The sequence below is a fragment of the Sus scrofa genome, chromosome 13 (genome assembly GCF_054392235.1).
Source record: "Sus scrofa isolate SSC_HxYL_T2T_F1_AM1 chromosome 13, Sscrofa_HxYL_maternal_Yorkshire_Landrace_v2.0, whole genome shotgun sequence".
Lineage (NCBI taxonomy): Eukaryota > Metazoa > Chordata > Mammalia > Artiodactyla > Suidae > Sus > Sus scrofa.
In genome coordinates, this window is record NC_139395.1 from 139,253,578 (window position 1) to 139,271,740 (window position 18,163).

Sequence of the window (18,163 nt, forward strand, 5' to 3'; positions counted from 1 at the left end):
TCCCCGCTCTGGTCTTCCGACCTTATGTAATCACGATTTCTGTTAATTTTTTACTCTATGATTCTTTTGATCAAATAAGATGAAAATTGAAGGATATCAAGAGACTGAGTTTCATCAGAATTTCACTTTCCCTTTAATCCATAATTATTTCAACACCAGGTATTGATCAGATATTTTCTGTACAACCTTCAACTGAATTTTTTTCCCTTACCTGTCTGAATAGTCTCCCAGCCCCAGAACTTGGTATACTCATTGATGGAATAGATGGAAGGGATATTTACCTGTACCCTGTGGTTAAGCCTGGGGAGAACAAATAATTACTCCAAGTTGGGGAAATTTCTGACTCCTTTAAAATGTTTTTAGGAGTTTCTGGTGGCTCAGTAGGTTAAGGTCACTGCTGTGGCTTGGATTTGATCCATGACCTGGGAACTTCCACATGTTGGAGGCATGGCCAAAAAAAAAAAAAAAAAAAAGTTTTCCCCAGAACAGGAATTAAGGGCCCAGATAACATTTACTCCCAATTTTTTCACTTAAAAATTATGTAATATAAAATATGTGTATGGGAGTTCCCGTCATGGCTCAGCAGAAACATCATGGCTCTAACTAGCTAGCATCCATGAGGGCACAGTTTCAATCCCTGGCCTCTCTCAGTGGGTTCAGGATCCAGCATTGCCATGAGCCATGGTGTAGGTTCTAGACAGGCTTGGATCTGGTGTTGCTGTGGCTGTGGTGTAGGCCAGTGGCTACAGCTCTGTTTCAACCCCTAGCCTGAGAGCTCCATATGTGTGGGTACAGCCCTAAAAAGACAAAAAAAGACAAAAAAAAATTGTTTAAGAATGTGACTGTATTTGGAGACAGAATCTTTTTTTACATATATATATATATATATTCTTTTTTTTTTTTTTTTTCCCACTGTACAGCAAGGGGGTCAGGTTATCCTTACATGTATACATTACATTTTTCCCCCAGCCTTTCTTCTGTTGCAACATGAGTATCTAGACAAAGTTCTCAATGCTATTCAGCAGAATCTCCTTGTAAATCTATTCTAGGTTGTGTCTGATAAGCCCAAGCTCCCGATCCCTCCCACTCCCTCCCCCTCCCATCAGGCAGCCACAAGTGAAGACAGAATCTTTAAAGGGTAATTAGGTTAAATGAAATCATTAGGGAGTTCCCGTCGTGGCGCAGTGGTTAACGAATCCGACTAGGAACCATGAGGTCGCGGGTTCGGTTCCTGCCCTTGCTCAGTGGGTTAACGATCCGGCGTTGCCGTGAGCTGTGGTGTAGGTTGCAGACGCGGCTCGGATCCCACGTTGCTGTGGCTCTGGCGTAGGCCGGTGGCTACAGCTCCGATTCGACCCCTAGCCTGGGAACCTCCATATGCCGCGGAAGCGGCCCAAGAGATAGCAACAACAACAACAAAAAGACAAAAGTCAAAAAAAAAAAAAAAAATGAAATCATTAGGATGGGCCCTAATCCAGTATGACAGGTATCCTTATAAGAGGAGGTTAGGGAGGTCCCATTGTGGCTCAGCAGGTTAAGAACCCTACATAGCGTCCACGAGGATGCAGGTTTGATCCCTAGCCTTACTCAGTGGGTTAAGGATCTGTCATGGGTCACAGATGAGGCTCAGATCCAGTGCTGCTGGAGCTGTGGTGTAGGCTGGCAGCCGCAGATCTGATTTGAATCCAAGCCTGGAAACCCTAGCCTCCATATGCCTCAGGTGCAGTCCTAAATAAAAAGAGAGGCTAGGATACAGATGGTATAGAGGGAAGACCATGTGAGGACACAGAGAAGGTGGCCATCTACAAACCAAGGAGAGGCCTCAGGAGAAATCAGTCCTCTGACACCCTGGTCTTGAATGTCCAGCCTCTAGAATTGTGAGAAAACTAACCTCTGTGATTTAAGCCACCCAGTTTGCGGTACTTTGTTTTGGAATTCCAGCAAACTCACACTAATAGGGAATTTGCAGCCGTAACTATTGTCCTCGCTCCTGGCAGCTGTTTCTCAGAAGAGGCACACAGGATTTTTCTAAGCTCCTTGGGCGATTCCAGTATGAATCCAAGGATGAGAACCGTTGCCATAGACTCTTACAGATACTGCAGAGAAGAAAGTGGGGAGGATGGCAGATGGTAGTTATTAGTGGTCCTTTCTGATGCCACGGGGCTCTGCTAAGGTGAGTGGTCCATGCAGGTATATTGGTTTTTTTAGGAGGGAGGTGGGTGGAGCATCAGCTTATCCCAACCCTATCCCCCAATGCTGAGCCCCCCCGCAAGGGTGTGTTCCCCCAATGGCTCCTCCAACAGACATTGAATGGCTTGGCTCCTACCCTCACTAACATCCTCCTCCACATGAATTAATTCTCTTTAGCATGCTTTCAGGGTCACAAAGAACTGGAACATCGTGAGTGTAACCCTAACTCTTTCGAGGCACACTAATTAAAATAATAAAAGAGCAATATTCATTTAGCACCTGAGTCTGTGCAGAGAATTGAATTGGTTACTTTATACACATTTTCTTAGTTATCACACCATCCTACCAAGAGATATTAATCCCTATATTATAAATGAGGAAACTAAGAAGAAGAGAAGCTTTATAGCTTACCCAACATCACACAGTAAGAGTAACAGACCCAGGGTGGAAATTCAGATCTTAACTTCAAAGCAAAATTTCCCGTAATCATTCATTCTATTCTACCTGAACTCAATTCCTTTTAGGTGTTAACTATTTTTTTCCTTTTCATTTTTTGCTTTTTAGGGCCACATCTGCGGCATATGGAAGTTCCCAGGCTAGGTGTCAAATTGGAGCTGTAGCTGCCTGCCACAGCCACAGACATGCCAGATCTTTAACCCACTGAGTGAGGCCAGGGATGGAACTCGAATCCTCATGGATACTAGTCAGGCTGGTTACCACTGAGCCACAATGGAAACTTCCTAGAGTATTAACTATTTAACATGTTACCTCCTTTAAATAATGTAGCTACGTTCTACTGAGGATTTTCACTACCACCATCCAAAAAGGGGACTGAGGGTAGAAATTTCTAGCTGGCAGATGGTGGATAATTATTTCTGACTCCACCTGCCACACCAACGCAGGCAGAGCTTATGGTCAAAAACACACTTTGGATCTGCCACCTACTGGAAATTTCCAGATTTGTACAGATCAGAGTTTCACCCACCCACAGGTGGCATGTTTCAACTTTCTGTCCCCAGGACCCACTAATCATTTACAGAGTGTTGACAGACATTTGAACCAGGGGTCAAGGTGAACATCCCCGGTTACACAACAAAAACATATAAGACATTGTTTAATCAATTGTGCATGTGTGTGTTTAAGAAAATCTGTATATAAACTTCTCCGCCGTGGTATCCAGAGCAAGGCATGGTTTTCACTTTTTAACAAAATGAGGTTACTCAATGCAGTGCCGCTTTTCATCCTTTTGATCACATTGCAGTGTTCCCGTGCTGTGAGTCCCACAGGCTGTGACGATGCTGAGCCTGTGGCCAGAAAAGCTCTAGACCTGATCAATAAAGGACGATGGGACGGCTACCTTTTCGAGTTGCTGCAGGTTGCTGATGCCCACTTGGACAAATCGGTGAGGAGTCGCCTGTGGCAGAGCTGAGTGGGAGAGAGGGTGATGGATCAGGACCAGTGTGACTCTAGGCTGGCCACTTTGCCCCCTGGATTGGCTTTGGTCGGGTTGTTTGTTTCATTTCCAGGTAGATTCAACCAATAATTAATATTTGTTATTAGTATGTCCTTAACTATGAATCGGTCTACAACTACTTATAAGCACTTAGGCAGAGCCCAATCCAGTGCTAAATGCTCTCAGAGAAAGGTTAGAATAAACTGTGGGCCTTGTTCTCAATGCAATAATCAGCTCACATGCACACACAGCATATTCAAGGCACCAAGTAAATGGTACGGATATGGAAATAATAGAGCAATGGGGGTCTGTTAAGATGGGATGGAAGGAGTTCCCGCTGTGGCTCTGCAGAAATGAATCTGACTAGCATCCATGAGGATGTAGGTTTGATCCCTGGCCTTGCTCAGTCGGTTAATGATCTGGTGTTGCCATGAGCTGTGGTGTAGGTCACAGACATGGCTCAGATTTGGCGTTCCTGTGGCTATGGTGTAGGCCAGAAGCTGCAGCTCCGATTGGACTCCTAGCCTGGGAACCTCCATGTGCCACCTAAAATAAAAAAGACAAAAAAAGAGAAGAAGAAGAAGAAGAAAGATGGAATGGGAGAAGCCTTCCTTTGGGTCCTGAAGAATGACCAGGATTTGAATAGGACGATGGCCTGGGTAAAGCCATTCCAGGGTACTTCCATGCCTACCTCCTTGATGTGGGGATGGAAGCAGGAGGGAGGGTGTTAGGGAGAAACTGAATCTAAGCAGAGAGGTTCCAGAAATTCTCTGTGGGCTTTGGAGCAGTCATCATCTTGGAAAAGAATGTAGGCTTTATCTTGAAGCCAAGCAAGCCAACTGTCTCGGAGTATATGCTTATTTTGAGTGAGTTGAAGGGCTTGACAGAGATTGTGGAGGGAGTCCTCCCTCTCCATGTCCTTCAAAAATAACCTTTCCCTTGTGGAACCCCTGAAATTAGGGGAGGCCAGACCATGGGGCAAAGCAGACATGCAGAGACATTTATACTTGTTAACATGTTAGAAATAGAGGCACCAAAGTTTGCAGAGAACAAGAGTGCAGGGCCTTAGGATTCAGCTGGCAATTTGGTGACCGTGAGTCCCATTGCAGGCTCTCTGCCACACATGTAGGGCACAGGATGAACTGTCACACTGCTACCTCTGACTGGTATAGGGAGGGTGTGGGGATGAGGGGAAGGTGTCCCCTGTGCCTGGGGATATGGGAGCAAGTGGCAGGGACACAAATTGGGAGTTACTTCACGTGTTCAGAAGTGAGGCCATGCGGACCAGACCTAGGCAGTGGGAATTAGGCAATGAGAATAATAAATTAGGCAATAAATAAAGACCTGGGACATCTGCAGGAAAGACCATCCAGGCCTGGCCACTGGACATTCTTCAAGCCAAAGACTAAGGAAATAAATAATTCACAGTGCAGACAAGGAAAGTCGAGAGAGGGAGCTGGTTGGTAAGAGAAGAGAGTAACGTTGACTTAGGGCAAATTGCAATCAAGACAAGAAATCCAAGATGAGGAATAAAGCTGGATGAGGGGACACAATTGCACTCATGGATTGGAGCCCACGACGTGGTTGCCATCACTTATATTCTAGGATTGCACCTTCAACACCTCCACCCAAACCAACACTGCTTTTTAGTGATTGCTTTCTAAAGTTCATGGGCAGGAGCAACATTGTGACCAGTTAAAGAGAGCATTTGGAAGCAACACTTTGAAACTTTTTATTCAAATAAATAGATCCAAGGACACACAGGTAGGACATCAGCATGACTTTGAGAAGAGCAATAATTCTATTTAAGAAATAAAGAGAGGAGTTCCCGTCGTGGCGCAGTGGTTAACGAATCCGACTAGGAACCATGAGGTTGCGGGTTCGGTCCCTGCCCTTGCTCAGTGGGTTAGCAATCCGGCATTGCCGTGAGCTGTGGTGTAGGTTGCAGACGCGGCTCGGATCCCGCATTGCTGTGGCTCTGGCGTAGGCCAGCGGCTACAGCTCCGATTCAACCCCTAGCCTGGGAACCTCCATATGCCGCGGGAGCGGCCCAAGAAATAGCAACAACAACAACAACAACAAAAAGACAAAAGACAAAAAAAAAAAAAAAAAAGAAATAAAAAGGTTGTTTCATTGAAAAAGCACCAGGCTCCCACATGCTCCTCACCCATTCCTTTCTTGGCATTCCCCAGGAATCTACCGCTGTGTATTATTTAGTCTTGCATGTAAAAGAATCAGACTGTCCAGTCCTATCCAGGAAGCACTGGGATGACTGTGAGCCAGCTGTTTCCACACGTCCATCTGATATAGTAAGTAAACAGGGTGCCCTTCCCCTCCTTTTAGCATTCTTGACTTCTGTCTATCCCGCTTGCCCATGGTAACTGCATAGCTGGGCTAACCCGGCCAAAGAGTGTGAGCAGCTTCTGCCTCTTGGCTCATGACAACAGTGTTGACTGTGAGCAATACTCTCTTGAGAGCCATACTGGGAACCCAGTTCAAGATAAATTAGTGGGGCTTGTGATCTCCTATGTTAGCTCAACCAGCTGTGAGACCTTGGGCAAATTACCTAATGCCTAAGAACCTAGGAACTTGGAATTGTGTCCTCTGAATGCTGGTGCCGCTAACAGAAATGACCAAAGAAATTAATTGTAGACACCGTGAGGTCTTGTTCTGAACATTGCTCACAGCTACTCAGATCCCCATCTCTCAGCCACAGGAGGAGGATAGAAAGATGCACATTTATAGGACTTCGGTTCTAGAAATAGGATGTTTACATACCCAAGGTAAAGTTTTGGCATTTTTCCCCTTGCAAACATTTGGGACATGGCGATGAACTGTTTTAACAGTTTCTCCATGGTTCTCATGAGGGTTTTGGATGCTTAGACCATCTGGTTCACAGAAGCATACTAAGAAAATTCAGGTCTTTGAGAGAGGATTTGGTGAGAGAAGGCACATATAAATTTTAAATGGGAGTTCCCATTGTGGCTCAGTGAATTAAGAACCTGACTAGTCTCCATGAGGATGTGGTTTCACTCCCTGGCCTCACTCAGTGGGTGAAGGATCTGGTATTTCCATGAGCTGTGGTGTACATCAGAGGCGGCTTGGATCTTGTGTTGCTGTGGCTGTGGTGTAGGCCGGCAGCTGCAGCTCCAATTTGATCCCTAGCCCAGGAACTTCCATATGCCATTAGTGTGGTTATAAGAAGAAAAAAATTTTAAATGGATAGTAGGAATACATTTTCTCACTTGTTTGTTCCCTTATGTTCAATTTGAGGAAAGCCGTGTGTGCTAACATTAACCCCTCTTTCTTACAGGTTATTGGACAATGTAAGGTAATAGCTACAACATGTTTGGATGGATCTCAGGATCTTAGAGTGAATGGCTTTAATTGCACCACAAGTTCTGGTATGGTCACCTTGTAAAATGCTAATCAATTATATGTTAATATAAAATTCAATCATACAGTGGTATTCATCACATTAAGACTATGAAATACATAATCAGAAATGGTTTGTGCCCTATGGGTGCAATTATTACTTGTTCTCTTGAGAAGAGAAGGGAGAAGGTTTTTTCCCTGTTATTGGTACACTTTCCTTTAAAGAAATTCAAAATATAAAAAATAGAAATTTACAAGTGGCTGCATAGCATCATTGCAGAGAATATAGGCTCTGGATTCAAATTTGTCTGAGTTTGAATCCCAACCTCATCGCTTACTATTTGTATGGTCTTGAGGGCAGTTTACTTAACCTCGTCAAGTTTCCTCAGTTGTAAAATGAGGATAAAAATAGTATTATCCCTTTGGGTGCTTCTAATAAGTAAATAAGATGGTCTAGATAGAGAACACTTTGCAAAGTACTTAGCACTCAAATATTGAGCTCAGGAGTTCCTGTAGTGGCTCAGTGGGTTAAGAAGCCAACGTAGTCTCCATGAGGATGCAAGTTTGATCCCTGGCCTTGCTCAGTGGGTTAAGGATCCAGCGTAGGCCTCAGCTGCAACTCCAGTTTGATCCCTATCCTGGGAACTTATATGCCACAGGTGCGGCTATAAAAAGAAAAAAAATATATATATATATAGACTTCAACATATATGTATATATTGACTTCAACATCTGAGAGCTATGTATTACTGAACAGCTCACAAAGTGATTATACATGTCATTTAATCTCACAACAAAATTATGAAGTAAAGATTATGATACTTTCTACTCTAGAGATAAATTAACTGAGGCTCAAAAAGATTCAATGACTTGGTCTGGGGAAAACAGCCACAGTGTGGCAAAGACATGACCCTTCCCTGCCAGCCTTGACTCTAAATTCCATGCTCTTTTAATTCACTTTTTCAAAAATAATTATCATAGAACTCCCTTTAAGATAGCAAATCTTAACATGGTTCAAGATACAAAAATTCAACAGCCAAGCAATTAACTCAGGAAGTTGGCTTAAAGAAAGTTGTATCTTCTCTTCTCTCTGGGCAAAACTTTATGTTAATGATGCCGCTGTCCTTGACAGAGACAGAAAAAGTTCACAAAAATATTAATGCTTCATGAGTGATGGGGCTGGAGGGCATCGTGAATAGGGGTCACAACAGAGACCTGAGCATCAGAAGGATCTGGGTTTAGGAGTTCCCGTTGCGGCTCAGCAGTAACAAACCCAGATAGTATCCATGAGGATGCGGGTTTGATCCCCGGCCTCGCTCAGTGGGTTGAGGATCTGGCATTGCTGTGAGCTGTGGTGTAGGTAGAAGATGCCACTTGGTTCCTGCGTTGCTGTGGCTGTGGCATAGGCTGGCAGCTGCAGCTCCGATTCGACCCCTAACCTAGGAACTTTCATATGCCACTGGTGCTGCACTAAACACACACACACACACACACACACACACACACACACACACAGAAGAAGAAGAAGGATCTGGGTTTAAGTTTAGCTCTGCTGCTGATTGGCTGATGTGATTTTTGACAAGTAACTCAGCCTCTCCAACCCTCAAATTGTCCATCTCTAAAAGAGAAGCCATTTTTATTCTTGTCTCCACACTTAGGTATGTTAAATCCCAACAGTGACATTGTTGTTTCTAAGCCAATAATTACAAAGCTGCCAACTTTTTTCTCCAGCCTCTTCAGTACTGGCCAATACGAAAGACAGCCCAGTACTCATCGATTTCTTTGAGGATACGGAGCCCTACAGAAAAGAAGCTAACCAAACCTTGGAAAAGTACAAAAGGGAGAACAGTGACTTTGCCTCTTTCCGAGTGGACAAAGTGGAGAGGGTTGCAAGAGTGGTGAGTCCCCACTAATGCTTAGCTAGAGCCTGAGGGCCCAGGTTCCAACCCGGCAGGTGAAGATGCGAAGTTAAGTAGATAATGGTGCATCCAAGCATCCTAAACACGTTTTGGATGTTTGACACCAGAAAGAGTTTCAAGATATATTATTGACGGGAAAAGCAAATTACAGAACAATACTTAGACTCTGAGCCCATTTCTATTAAGTAATTAGATATATGTGTCTATGAGCAACGTATTTTGGAAAAGCCTTGAAGGAAAAACCCATCAGGGGGATGGTAGTGGTACCTTTGAGAAGGGGAGGCTGGGGTAAAGGAAAGGTGATTTTTCACTCTATACTTGATTACATCTGTATTATTTGACCCTCTCCATGAAATCATATTCACCTATCACTTAATGTGATAAATTTTTAAAAGAGACCATCAGAAAAATGACACCTATTGGAGATTTTTGAATCTTCATAGTGCTTTATTAAGTACAGTAGATAGAAGGTATCTATTGCCTTTTTTTTCTTAAACTATTTATATTCCTGAAATTGACTCATCTGTTTTATCCTAGAGAGGAGGGGAAAGAACGAATTACTACGTGGATTTCTCTGTGAGGAACTGCTCCAGTCGCTGGCGCTCTCCTGTGAGTATAATCAGCATCTATGAAAAACGAGGTAATATTTAGAGACCACTTACAATATGCCAGGCACCCTTCTAAGTGCTTTACATATGCTAAGGTTTTTGTTGTTGTTTTGTTTTTAACCACTGCACCTGAGGCATATGGAAGTTGCCAGGCTAGGGGGTTCGAATCAGAGTTACAGCTGCCAGCCTACACCACAGCCACAGCAACTCAGGATCCGAGCTGTGTCTGCAACCTCTGCTGCAGCTGGCGGCAACACCGGATCCTTAACCCACTGAGCGAGGCCAGGGATTGAACCTGCAACCTCATGGAGACTATGTTGAGATCTTAACCCACTGAGTCACTATGGGAATTCCAACATATGTTGACTTATTAACCCCACCTCCACCCTGTGAAGTAGGTACTATTTTTAAAAATTGGACATACAGTGTTGATTCCTGATTTACAGAGGGGGAGACTGAGGCACAGAGAAGTTAAGTGAATCATGAGCATATCATGCATATTATAAAACTATACATGATATATACGTTAACACTGAGGGTTTTCTTACCCATTAGGATCACAGTCTTAGCTAAAACTAGTCACTAGCTTGTACTAAGAACTGACACCAAAGGGTGCTTTCTCTCCACCTGATTTACTCCTCACAATAGTCCCATGTGACAAATGGGGAGGTAATAGAGGGACATCAGAGGGTCCTACAACCAAGCTGAGATTAGAATCCAGTCCTCAGATGCTTGGCCTGGATTGTGGGGGTGGGGGTGGTGGTGTTGTGTTCCCTGAGTCATTTGTAAGTTGATACTCAGACACCTGCAGGAAGATCTCCTTACTAACACTTGGCACTTGTACGGTGACTTAAAGTTCACAAAACGCATATATTATCACCTTGTTGGAGCCCTATGACAACCCCACTGAGGAGAGGCCAGTGTCTGCCTCCATTTCCCCAGGACAGGAGGGCCTAGGCATTTATACACTTACCTGAAAACACTGAGCTAGAACGTGTTAGGATTTTAATGATGGCCTTCTGATCTCTTTTCTGTCTTTTTTTTTTTTTTTTTTTTGCTTTTTAGGGTGGCACCTGCAGCATATGGAAGTTCCCGGGCTAGAGGTTGAATTTCTACTGCTACAACGGGAACTCCCTGGCCTTCCAATGTCAAGTCCAGGATTTTTCTGAAGTTCAAGAATACTTCTCCAGGACTGGAAGAAAGGAGGTATTCATTAGTTCCTTCTCTGGCTGTTCCACTTTTTCAGTCTGAGGCAGTTCTAGAATCTTACTTAGGGGGTACCAGGAAAGATACCTCCCCACTCCTCCACTCCTACCCCCAACAAAGCCTACCTTGGTGCGGGTGATGCAAACCCAGTGCAGAGACATGACAGCTGAAGAAGAGGAGCCCAGTGTTTTCCAGCCTTTCTAAGTGCTAAGTGTTTTCCAGCCTTTCTCCTTTAATTAAGCTATGGTAGTTAGTACTGTACTCATTTAATAGACCAGACACAGACTGGTTTCAGAAATCTTATGTTACTTGCTTAAACTCACAACTAGTAGATGGTAACCCAGGATTAATAAAGGACCATCTGACTCTAAAGCTGTACTCAGAACCTCAATGCTTAACAGTCTCTTCTAAAAAAGAGAGTTTTAGAGTTCCCCTTGTGGCTCAGTGGTAAAGAACCCAACTAGTATCCATGAGGACACGGGTTTGATCCCTGCCCTAGTTCAGTGGGTTAAGGCTCTGGCATTGCCATGAGCTCTGGCGAAAGTCGCAGACATAGTTTGGATCTCACTTTGCCGTGGTTGTGTTATGGGCTGGCAACTGCAGCTCCGATTCAACCCCTAGACTGGGAAATTTCATATGCCGTGGGTGTGGCCCCCAAAAGACAAAATAATAATAAGTAAATAAGAGAGTTTTCTTCTTGTCTAATTTAACTTTGACAGCTGGATGTCGAGGCTTCAGGACCTAGGGGTGCCAGCCCGTGGTAGCCTATGTACTTAGGGTAGGGCCAGCAGACAGTCACTTTGTACAGTCTGTGCAAACCCATTTTTACACTGGCTCTCCCCTTCCAACACTTTCCTTCAAGGGGCCTATTAAAGTTGTGTAAGTCCCTCTTCACTCTCTTTAGGCACAGGCAAGTCAGTTCTTCGGGCAGAAAGCTGGCCTAGAGGCAAGGCATCAGTGCCATGGGGTTTCTCCTATAGCCCACAGGGAAGCCTGGCTCTGGGGATCATTCACAGAAGGGAACCACATCGACCTGGAGTGAAATCCTTTGGAGCCTGCACTTTCCCCAAAGTATTGACTAGGAAAGATGGTCAGTAGGTGCTGGGGAGATTTGATAATATTATCCTGACTTTTCTAAAGTCCATCTTCCTTTCCCAAATGTCTGAAGGTTCACAGCAAAAGCTGGGTAACTTCATACTACCTGCGCATGCGCGCACACGCACACACACACACACACACACACACTCTAACAGGTTTATCTCTTTATAGACCTTTGGATTCTGTAGAGCAGATTTCATCAATGATGCAGAAGCCTCTGACTTGGAAAACCCAGAAGATATTGTCATAAACTGTGAAGTCTTCAACTTCAAGGTGGGTTGCTTAAGTAGCCTTTGTCACGAGCAGTGTCAGAAAAGTGATATTTTCACACACATAGTATATTTTGTTCTTACGGCTGTTTGTATGTTGTGTGGGTGTGTGTGTGAGAGAGAGAATGAGAGAGAGAAAGATGAGGGTTGAGGGGGAGGAGAAATACAGAGAGAATAGGCCTCTGGGGAAAGTATAATTGCTGGTATGACACAAAAAGTATGATTATTTTTCTTCCAATAATTAGGGAAAGTAAGATTTGCCAAAAAAGTAAAATCATGACCAATTCAATCAACCTTTAATGAATTTGAAAGTGGCTCTTGTAGTCAGGACTCCAGTGCTGACAGTTAATAATTCCCAGCTTTTATCATTAGGCATAGAACCTAAGAAGAATAAATTAGTCTAAAGTTTGCTGTATAAACATATATGAAATAAGATTCAAACAATATTTTACATATGTCCCAGAAAGCTTTGCTCTGTACCAAGATATTCTTCACAGTATTTTTGATATAAGCAAAAAACAAAAAACAAAAAAACTAAACATTATCCAAATATCCATGTACCAAACCAAAAAAACCACAAAAAACAAACAAACAAAAAACCCCAGAGGGGGCAGGTTTGTCACCATGAACATGGCTCCATAACTTTCTTAAAAATTAAAATCTCAACAAGGAGCTGTGCAAAGAAGTAAGAGCGCATCCTTTAGGAATAGGAGATATTTTATCATAAAGCCTCAACTCTATTGAGAATATAAATTATAAAGCATTAGTTTTTCAAAGGTTGGTCTACAGATGATTACCATTCTACACTATAATTTTACCTGTCTATGCTGAAATGAGAAGAGTAATAAGAAAGAGTATTTTCATAATACAACATTTATTCCATTCAAAGGACCACCCTGGAGTTCCCGTTGTGGCTCAGTGGTTAACGAATCTGACTAGGAACCATGAGGTTGCGTGTTCGATCCCTGGCCTCACTCAGTGGGTTAAGGATCTGGTGTTGCTGTGAGCTGTGGTGTAGGTCACAGATGTGGCTCAGATCCCACATTATTTCCTACTGTGAAATAATGATGGTGGTAGGTGATAATGCTTTTCTCTATTTTAATTACCAAGTTGGCTAGATAAGAATTTGGGGGATCCTTTTTTGGTATTCTACTTTTAACATTAACTGTGGAATCCAAAAGTCTGAGAGCCATTGGTCTAAATCAGATTAAACGTCTAACTTCTTATGTGTTCCATGATGATAGTCACTCTTCTGTGTCTTTTGCCAGGATCATAGAAACATCAGTGGTGGGCAGAAGCATTTGGGCCATCGCTTCCACTCTGGCGAGCATGAGCATTCTCCTGCTGGCAGGCCTCCACATAAGCCCGGTAGATCTCGAGATCACCATGATTCCCACAAGCCACATAAATTTGGGTGCCCACCTCCTCTAGGAGACAAAAGTCACTCAGACAGTCCACCATTTCAAGCAGAAGCTTCTCCATCATTGGCCTCTTTAGGCACCAATGGGGTCCATGGACCCTCAGATAATCATAGTTCCAGTGAGCATCATCTCCCAGGACATCCTCCTCATGGACGCCATCCCCATGGACCCCCTCCTCATGGACGCCATCCCCATGGGCCCCCTCCTCATGGACGCCATCCCCATGGACCCCCTCCTCATGGACACCATCCCCATGGGCCCCCTCCTCATGGACACCATCCCCATGGGCCCCCTCCTCATGGACACCATCCCCATGGACCCCCTCCTCATGGACACCATCCCCATGGACCCCCTCCTCATGGACACCATCCCCATGGACCCCCTCCTCATAGACACCATCCCCATGGCCATGATTTCCATGACTATGGACCCTGTGACCCACCACCCCATAGCCAAGATCCCCAAGACCACCATCGCTGGGGCCATGGCCCACCACCTAGGCACTCAGAAGAAAGAGGTCCAGGTAAAAAACACTTTCCCTTCCATGGGAGAGAGATTGGATATGTTCACCGACTCCCACCATTAAAGAAAGGTGAGGTTCTTCCTCTTCCCGAAGCCAATTTTCCCAGTTTCTTGTTGCCACACCACAAGCCCCTACAGCCAGAGATTCAGCCCTTCCCTCAATCAGCCTCTGAATCATGTCCAGGGACATTCAGGGGTGAGTTTTCACATCTGTCAAAGTTTTTTGCACATACATTTCCAAAATAAAATCTCATTGCCTTGTTGGGGAAAAATGGATCACGTCCTGAAGTTGAACCATAAATAAAATGTGATCAGTAATAAATGCAAAATTACAAGTTATTTTAATTGTATTTTCATATCCAGGATATGGCACAATGGGGATGGGTGTGGGAAAATGGCATGAGAAGAGAGAGACAAATGGAAAGGAGAGGAGAGATCACAGCACTGCAGATTAGTTAATTCCATCACTGGCTACTACAGCACTTGAGGCAAATCTCTGATCCTGAGCATTTCTTTCTTTCCTGGACTTAACTCCTTTTATGATAGCATCATTCCTCTGCCAGTACTTATGCTGTAGCTGGGCATACCAAGAAGAAATGTATTATTACTTAAAGGATTATTCTTATAAAAATGACACAAATACTCTTCTACTTGTTGCTTTCTAGTCCTTTAAATTTCCCTTTGGAAAAAGAATTTCTCAATTCAATTATGAAGGAAACAAAGTTCATGCTATAAATTGCAAAAGAAAAAAAATGGTTGCAAGCATGAATCATGACTATAAATTCAGGGGTGCAAAAAATAACACTTTATTTTGGAGCAAATCAATTCCCATTTCAGGTGGCAGTCCTAACTGACCCATTGGGAAATTTAAGCTTCATCCTTCTTGGTGTTGCTGCTACTCCCCACACAAAGTGGTGCCAGAGTTTTACTCTCACAAAGTGCCAAGGTGTCTGGGTGGTGGGCATGTGAAGGAGGTCTGATTCTTCATCAGTGGTCCACCAGGGTGTCCTCCTAAGGGATGCTTACTAAACATTCACATTGCTCATCTTCTGTATCAAACTAGGGACAAGGAAGTCTCTGTAAGACCGCTAATGGACATGACTGCCCAGAGAGACCAGTGGCTGTTCTCTTTCCCTGAGATCTTGCAGCCACCAGACTATGTCCCCAGAAAGCAGGGTAGAGGTGTCCTCTGCTTCAAAACTCCTGTCTTTTCTTCAGGCTAGATATAACTTCATTAATTTCGGGTGCCAGCAGACTCCTTTTTCACACTCAAATCCTCTTTGTTTTCCTGTCTTCCCAAATCAGGGCTCGAGCATTTAAACACAGGCTAGTATGACTTTAGATTCTCTCTACCTGACTTCATGAAATGGTTTCAGGTGCATGGTGATAGCAGCAGGGAGATTTCATGGGGAGGGCGTGGAGGAAAACAAGCTAAGCGTGAAAGAGACTTGGGTAAGTTCTTAGGTGGGGAAGAAGGAGACATGCACAAAGATGGAGAAGCTGAAGTTGGGGAAGTGAGAAAGCATCTGGAGGTGCACCATCCAGAAGGGGCTGGAGAGGAATTCAGGGCTGGTCTCATGGTGATTCAAAGTAAAGACCCAAGAACAGTGTTGTTGAACCCCAGTTGGTGTGCCCGATGCACCGTATGGCCGAAAGAAATGTCAGTTTGGATCAGAGAAAAGTTGATTAGATGCGGAGGCATCAACTTGGAAGATGAGAGACCTAGACTCACCTCAAATCCATCCTGATGGCTCGCCAGGGTACAAAGTTTTTACAGGCAAAAAAGGTAAAGGGGGGCAGGGGACCTTTGTGGTTTCAGCTTCCTGTTAAGACCTCAGTTGCAGATATCTTTGCACCCTCTTGTGACTTGATGTGTCCTTGGCAATGGTGATCGATCCAGTAAATCATGGGCTTGAGATCCCTTAACTTCTTACTAGGATAGAGCAACAGCAATGGTTGAGGCATTTTGTTATTTCTTAGCACCTTCGTGATGGTTCAGGAGTTTCCATTCTTAATTGACCCTCCTGGCATCATCAATTTTAAGCCAGCTTGAGGCCAGCTGGTTGAAGCCACAGGAGAGTTTGGGGTCATAAATCAAGGCATTGGTTTAAGCTAGCAGTCAATGGAAAACATTCTTTTGGGTCTGCTAACCCCAAACTCCCAGATGCAAAGTGTTACATTAAGAGTGGATAGGCGCTGTGGTCCTGCTGTATAGCACAGGGAACTATGTCCAATCTCTTGTGATGGAACATGATGAAATATAATGTGAGAAAAAGAATGTATATATATGTATGACTAGGTTACTTTGCTGTACAGCAGAAATTGATAGAACAATGTAAATCAACTATAATTAAAATTTTTTAAAACAAATAAAGATTCTTTGGGGCTTGCTTTCCCTTCATTTCTGCATTCCCTCATTTCCCTAGTTAGTAATAGTTTGAATCTGCTCTTTGGAACTCAGGGAAGGTCTAGGAGACTAAAGCCTTTTTTCTACAAACCAAAGGCAGGCAGCCGACATGGGGTGGGGGTCTGCTCCAAGAAGACTCCTAAGTGTCCCACTCCATCACAACAGGCTTGGCAGCATATATGGGAGTATAATAGGAAAGAGTGTGACTTTGAAGGATATTGATCCAGGTCCTAATCCAAGTCCCACAATTTAGTAATTATAACAAATAATAAAAAAACAATCATATGCTTTTTAGCTACCATGTAACCAAAGAAAAATCTAGATATCAATGGTATATTCTCTAAACCTCTAGCACAATATAAGATCCTGTGTGATCTCTTAAAGTAGGAATCGTTTTTTACCCCATCATTCACCCATAGCAATAGTGTTTGCCTGTTATGAATGCATTTAATTGAAATGCATTGAGGGCATTCAATCCTATGTTTTCCAGGTGATATTTTCAAGAACTCAAGCCATGTTTGAGAAGGGATTTAATAAAATAATAAAATATTGCTCAAATTCTTTTGTGAGTAATTATGTGATATATTTTTGGGGTCTTCCTGGATTTCAACTTTCTCCACTCCCTATTCAAGCAACCAACCCTGTGTCCACACCATCATGGAGGAATATGATTCTGCAGGGCCAACATTCAGCAGGTGCCTCGCTGGGGACCAATCTGGTCTGATTGATCAGTGTGTGTATTATATTAGTTATTAAACCTTTTGACTATGGTCACTGTGGCTGCAGGAAACGAAGTCTAGCTGTATTCCAAGGAGAAAGGAAAACGGGCTGCCACCACTACCGTTTTTTAGGAAAGAAAGATGAGGCCCAGAGAAAGCTTAATTATTTTCTTAGGATGTTATTATGGTCAGTAAATTGTAGGTGTGGGATTACAACCAGGATTGGCTTCCTCCAAAGCCATGTTCTTTCCTATTTATCATATTGCCTGTATACACCAAGTCCTGTGGGGGTTTTTTAAACTTCTTTCCAGTTTTATTGAGTAATAATTGACATTCATCACTGTGTAATTTAAGGTGTACATCATGATGCTTTGATTTACATATTTTGTGAAATTATTATCACAATAGTTTTAGTTAACATCTGTCATCTCATATAGAAAAGATAAGGGATTCTCCTTGTGATAAGAACTCTTAGGATCTACTCTCTTAACTTTTTGATGGATCAGACAGCGGTGTTAACTAGATTTACCATGTTGCATCTTACATCCCTTGTACTTATTTATCTTATAACTGGAACTTTGTCTTTATTGACCACGTTCCTCCAAGTCCTGCCTTTGAGTCTTCACTTGAAACACCACCATGACCAGCCCTGAATTTCTCTCCGGCTCCTCGTGGACCATGCACCTCCAGCAGCCTCCTCCCTCCCCCTGCTTCAGCTTCCTCCTCTTTGTGGGTCCCTCCATCTTCCCAGCCTAAGAACTTCCTCAAGTTTCTTCTACCCTTAGCTTTTTTCTTACATGCCTCCCCAAGCCACACACACTGGAATCTACCTTCTGCCATCACCATGCATCTGAAACCTTTTCAATAAGTCAGGGATTCTTAACCAACCCACTCTAAATGGAGACATAATTTATAAGAACTAATTACCAGACCCTGTACACATATTAACTCATTCCCTCCTCCAAAAAACCCATTA

At 43.5% G+C, this 18,163-nt stretch overlaps 1 protein-coding gene across 1 annotated transcript; it reads left to right on the forward strand.

Annotated features, from left to right (window-relative positions):
• The first annotated feature begins 3,312 nt into the window (after nucleotides 1-3,312).
• Nucleotides 3,313-14,390, forward strand: HRG (histidine rich glycoprotein). Its single transcript, NM_001244639.1, is given in 7 exon segments — nucleotides 3,313-3,592; nucleotides 5,836-5,952; nucleotides 6,957-7,047; nucleotides 8,750-8,916; nucleotides 9,475-9,546; nucleotides 12,021-12,122; nucleotides 13,387-14,390. Coding segments are annotated over 7 exon segments (1,662 nt in total). The 5' UTR covers nucleotides 3,313-3,400; the 3' UTR covers nucleotides 14,308-14,390.
• The last annotated feature ends 3,773 nt before the right edge of the window (nucleotides 14,391-18,163 follow it).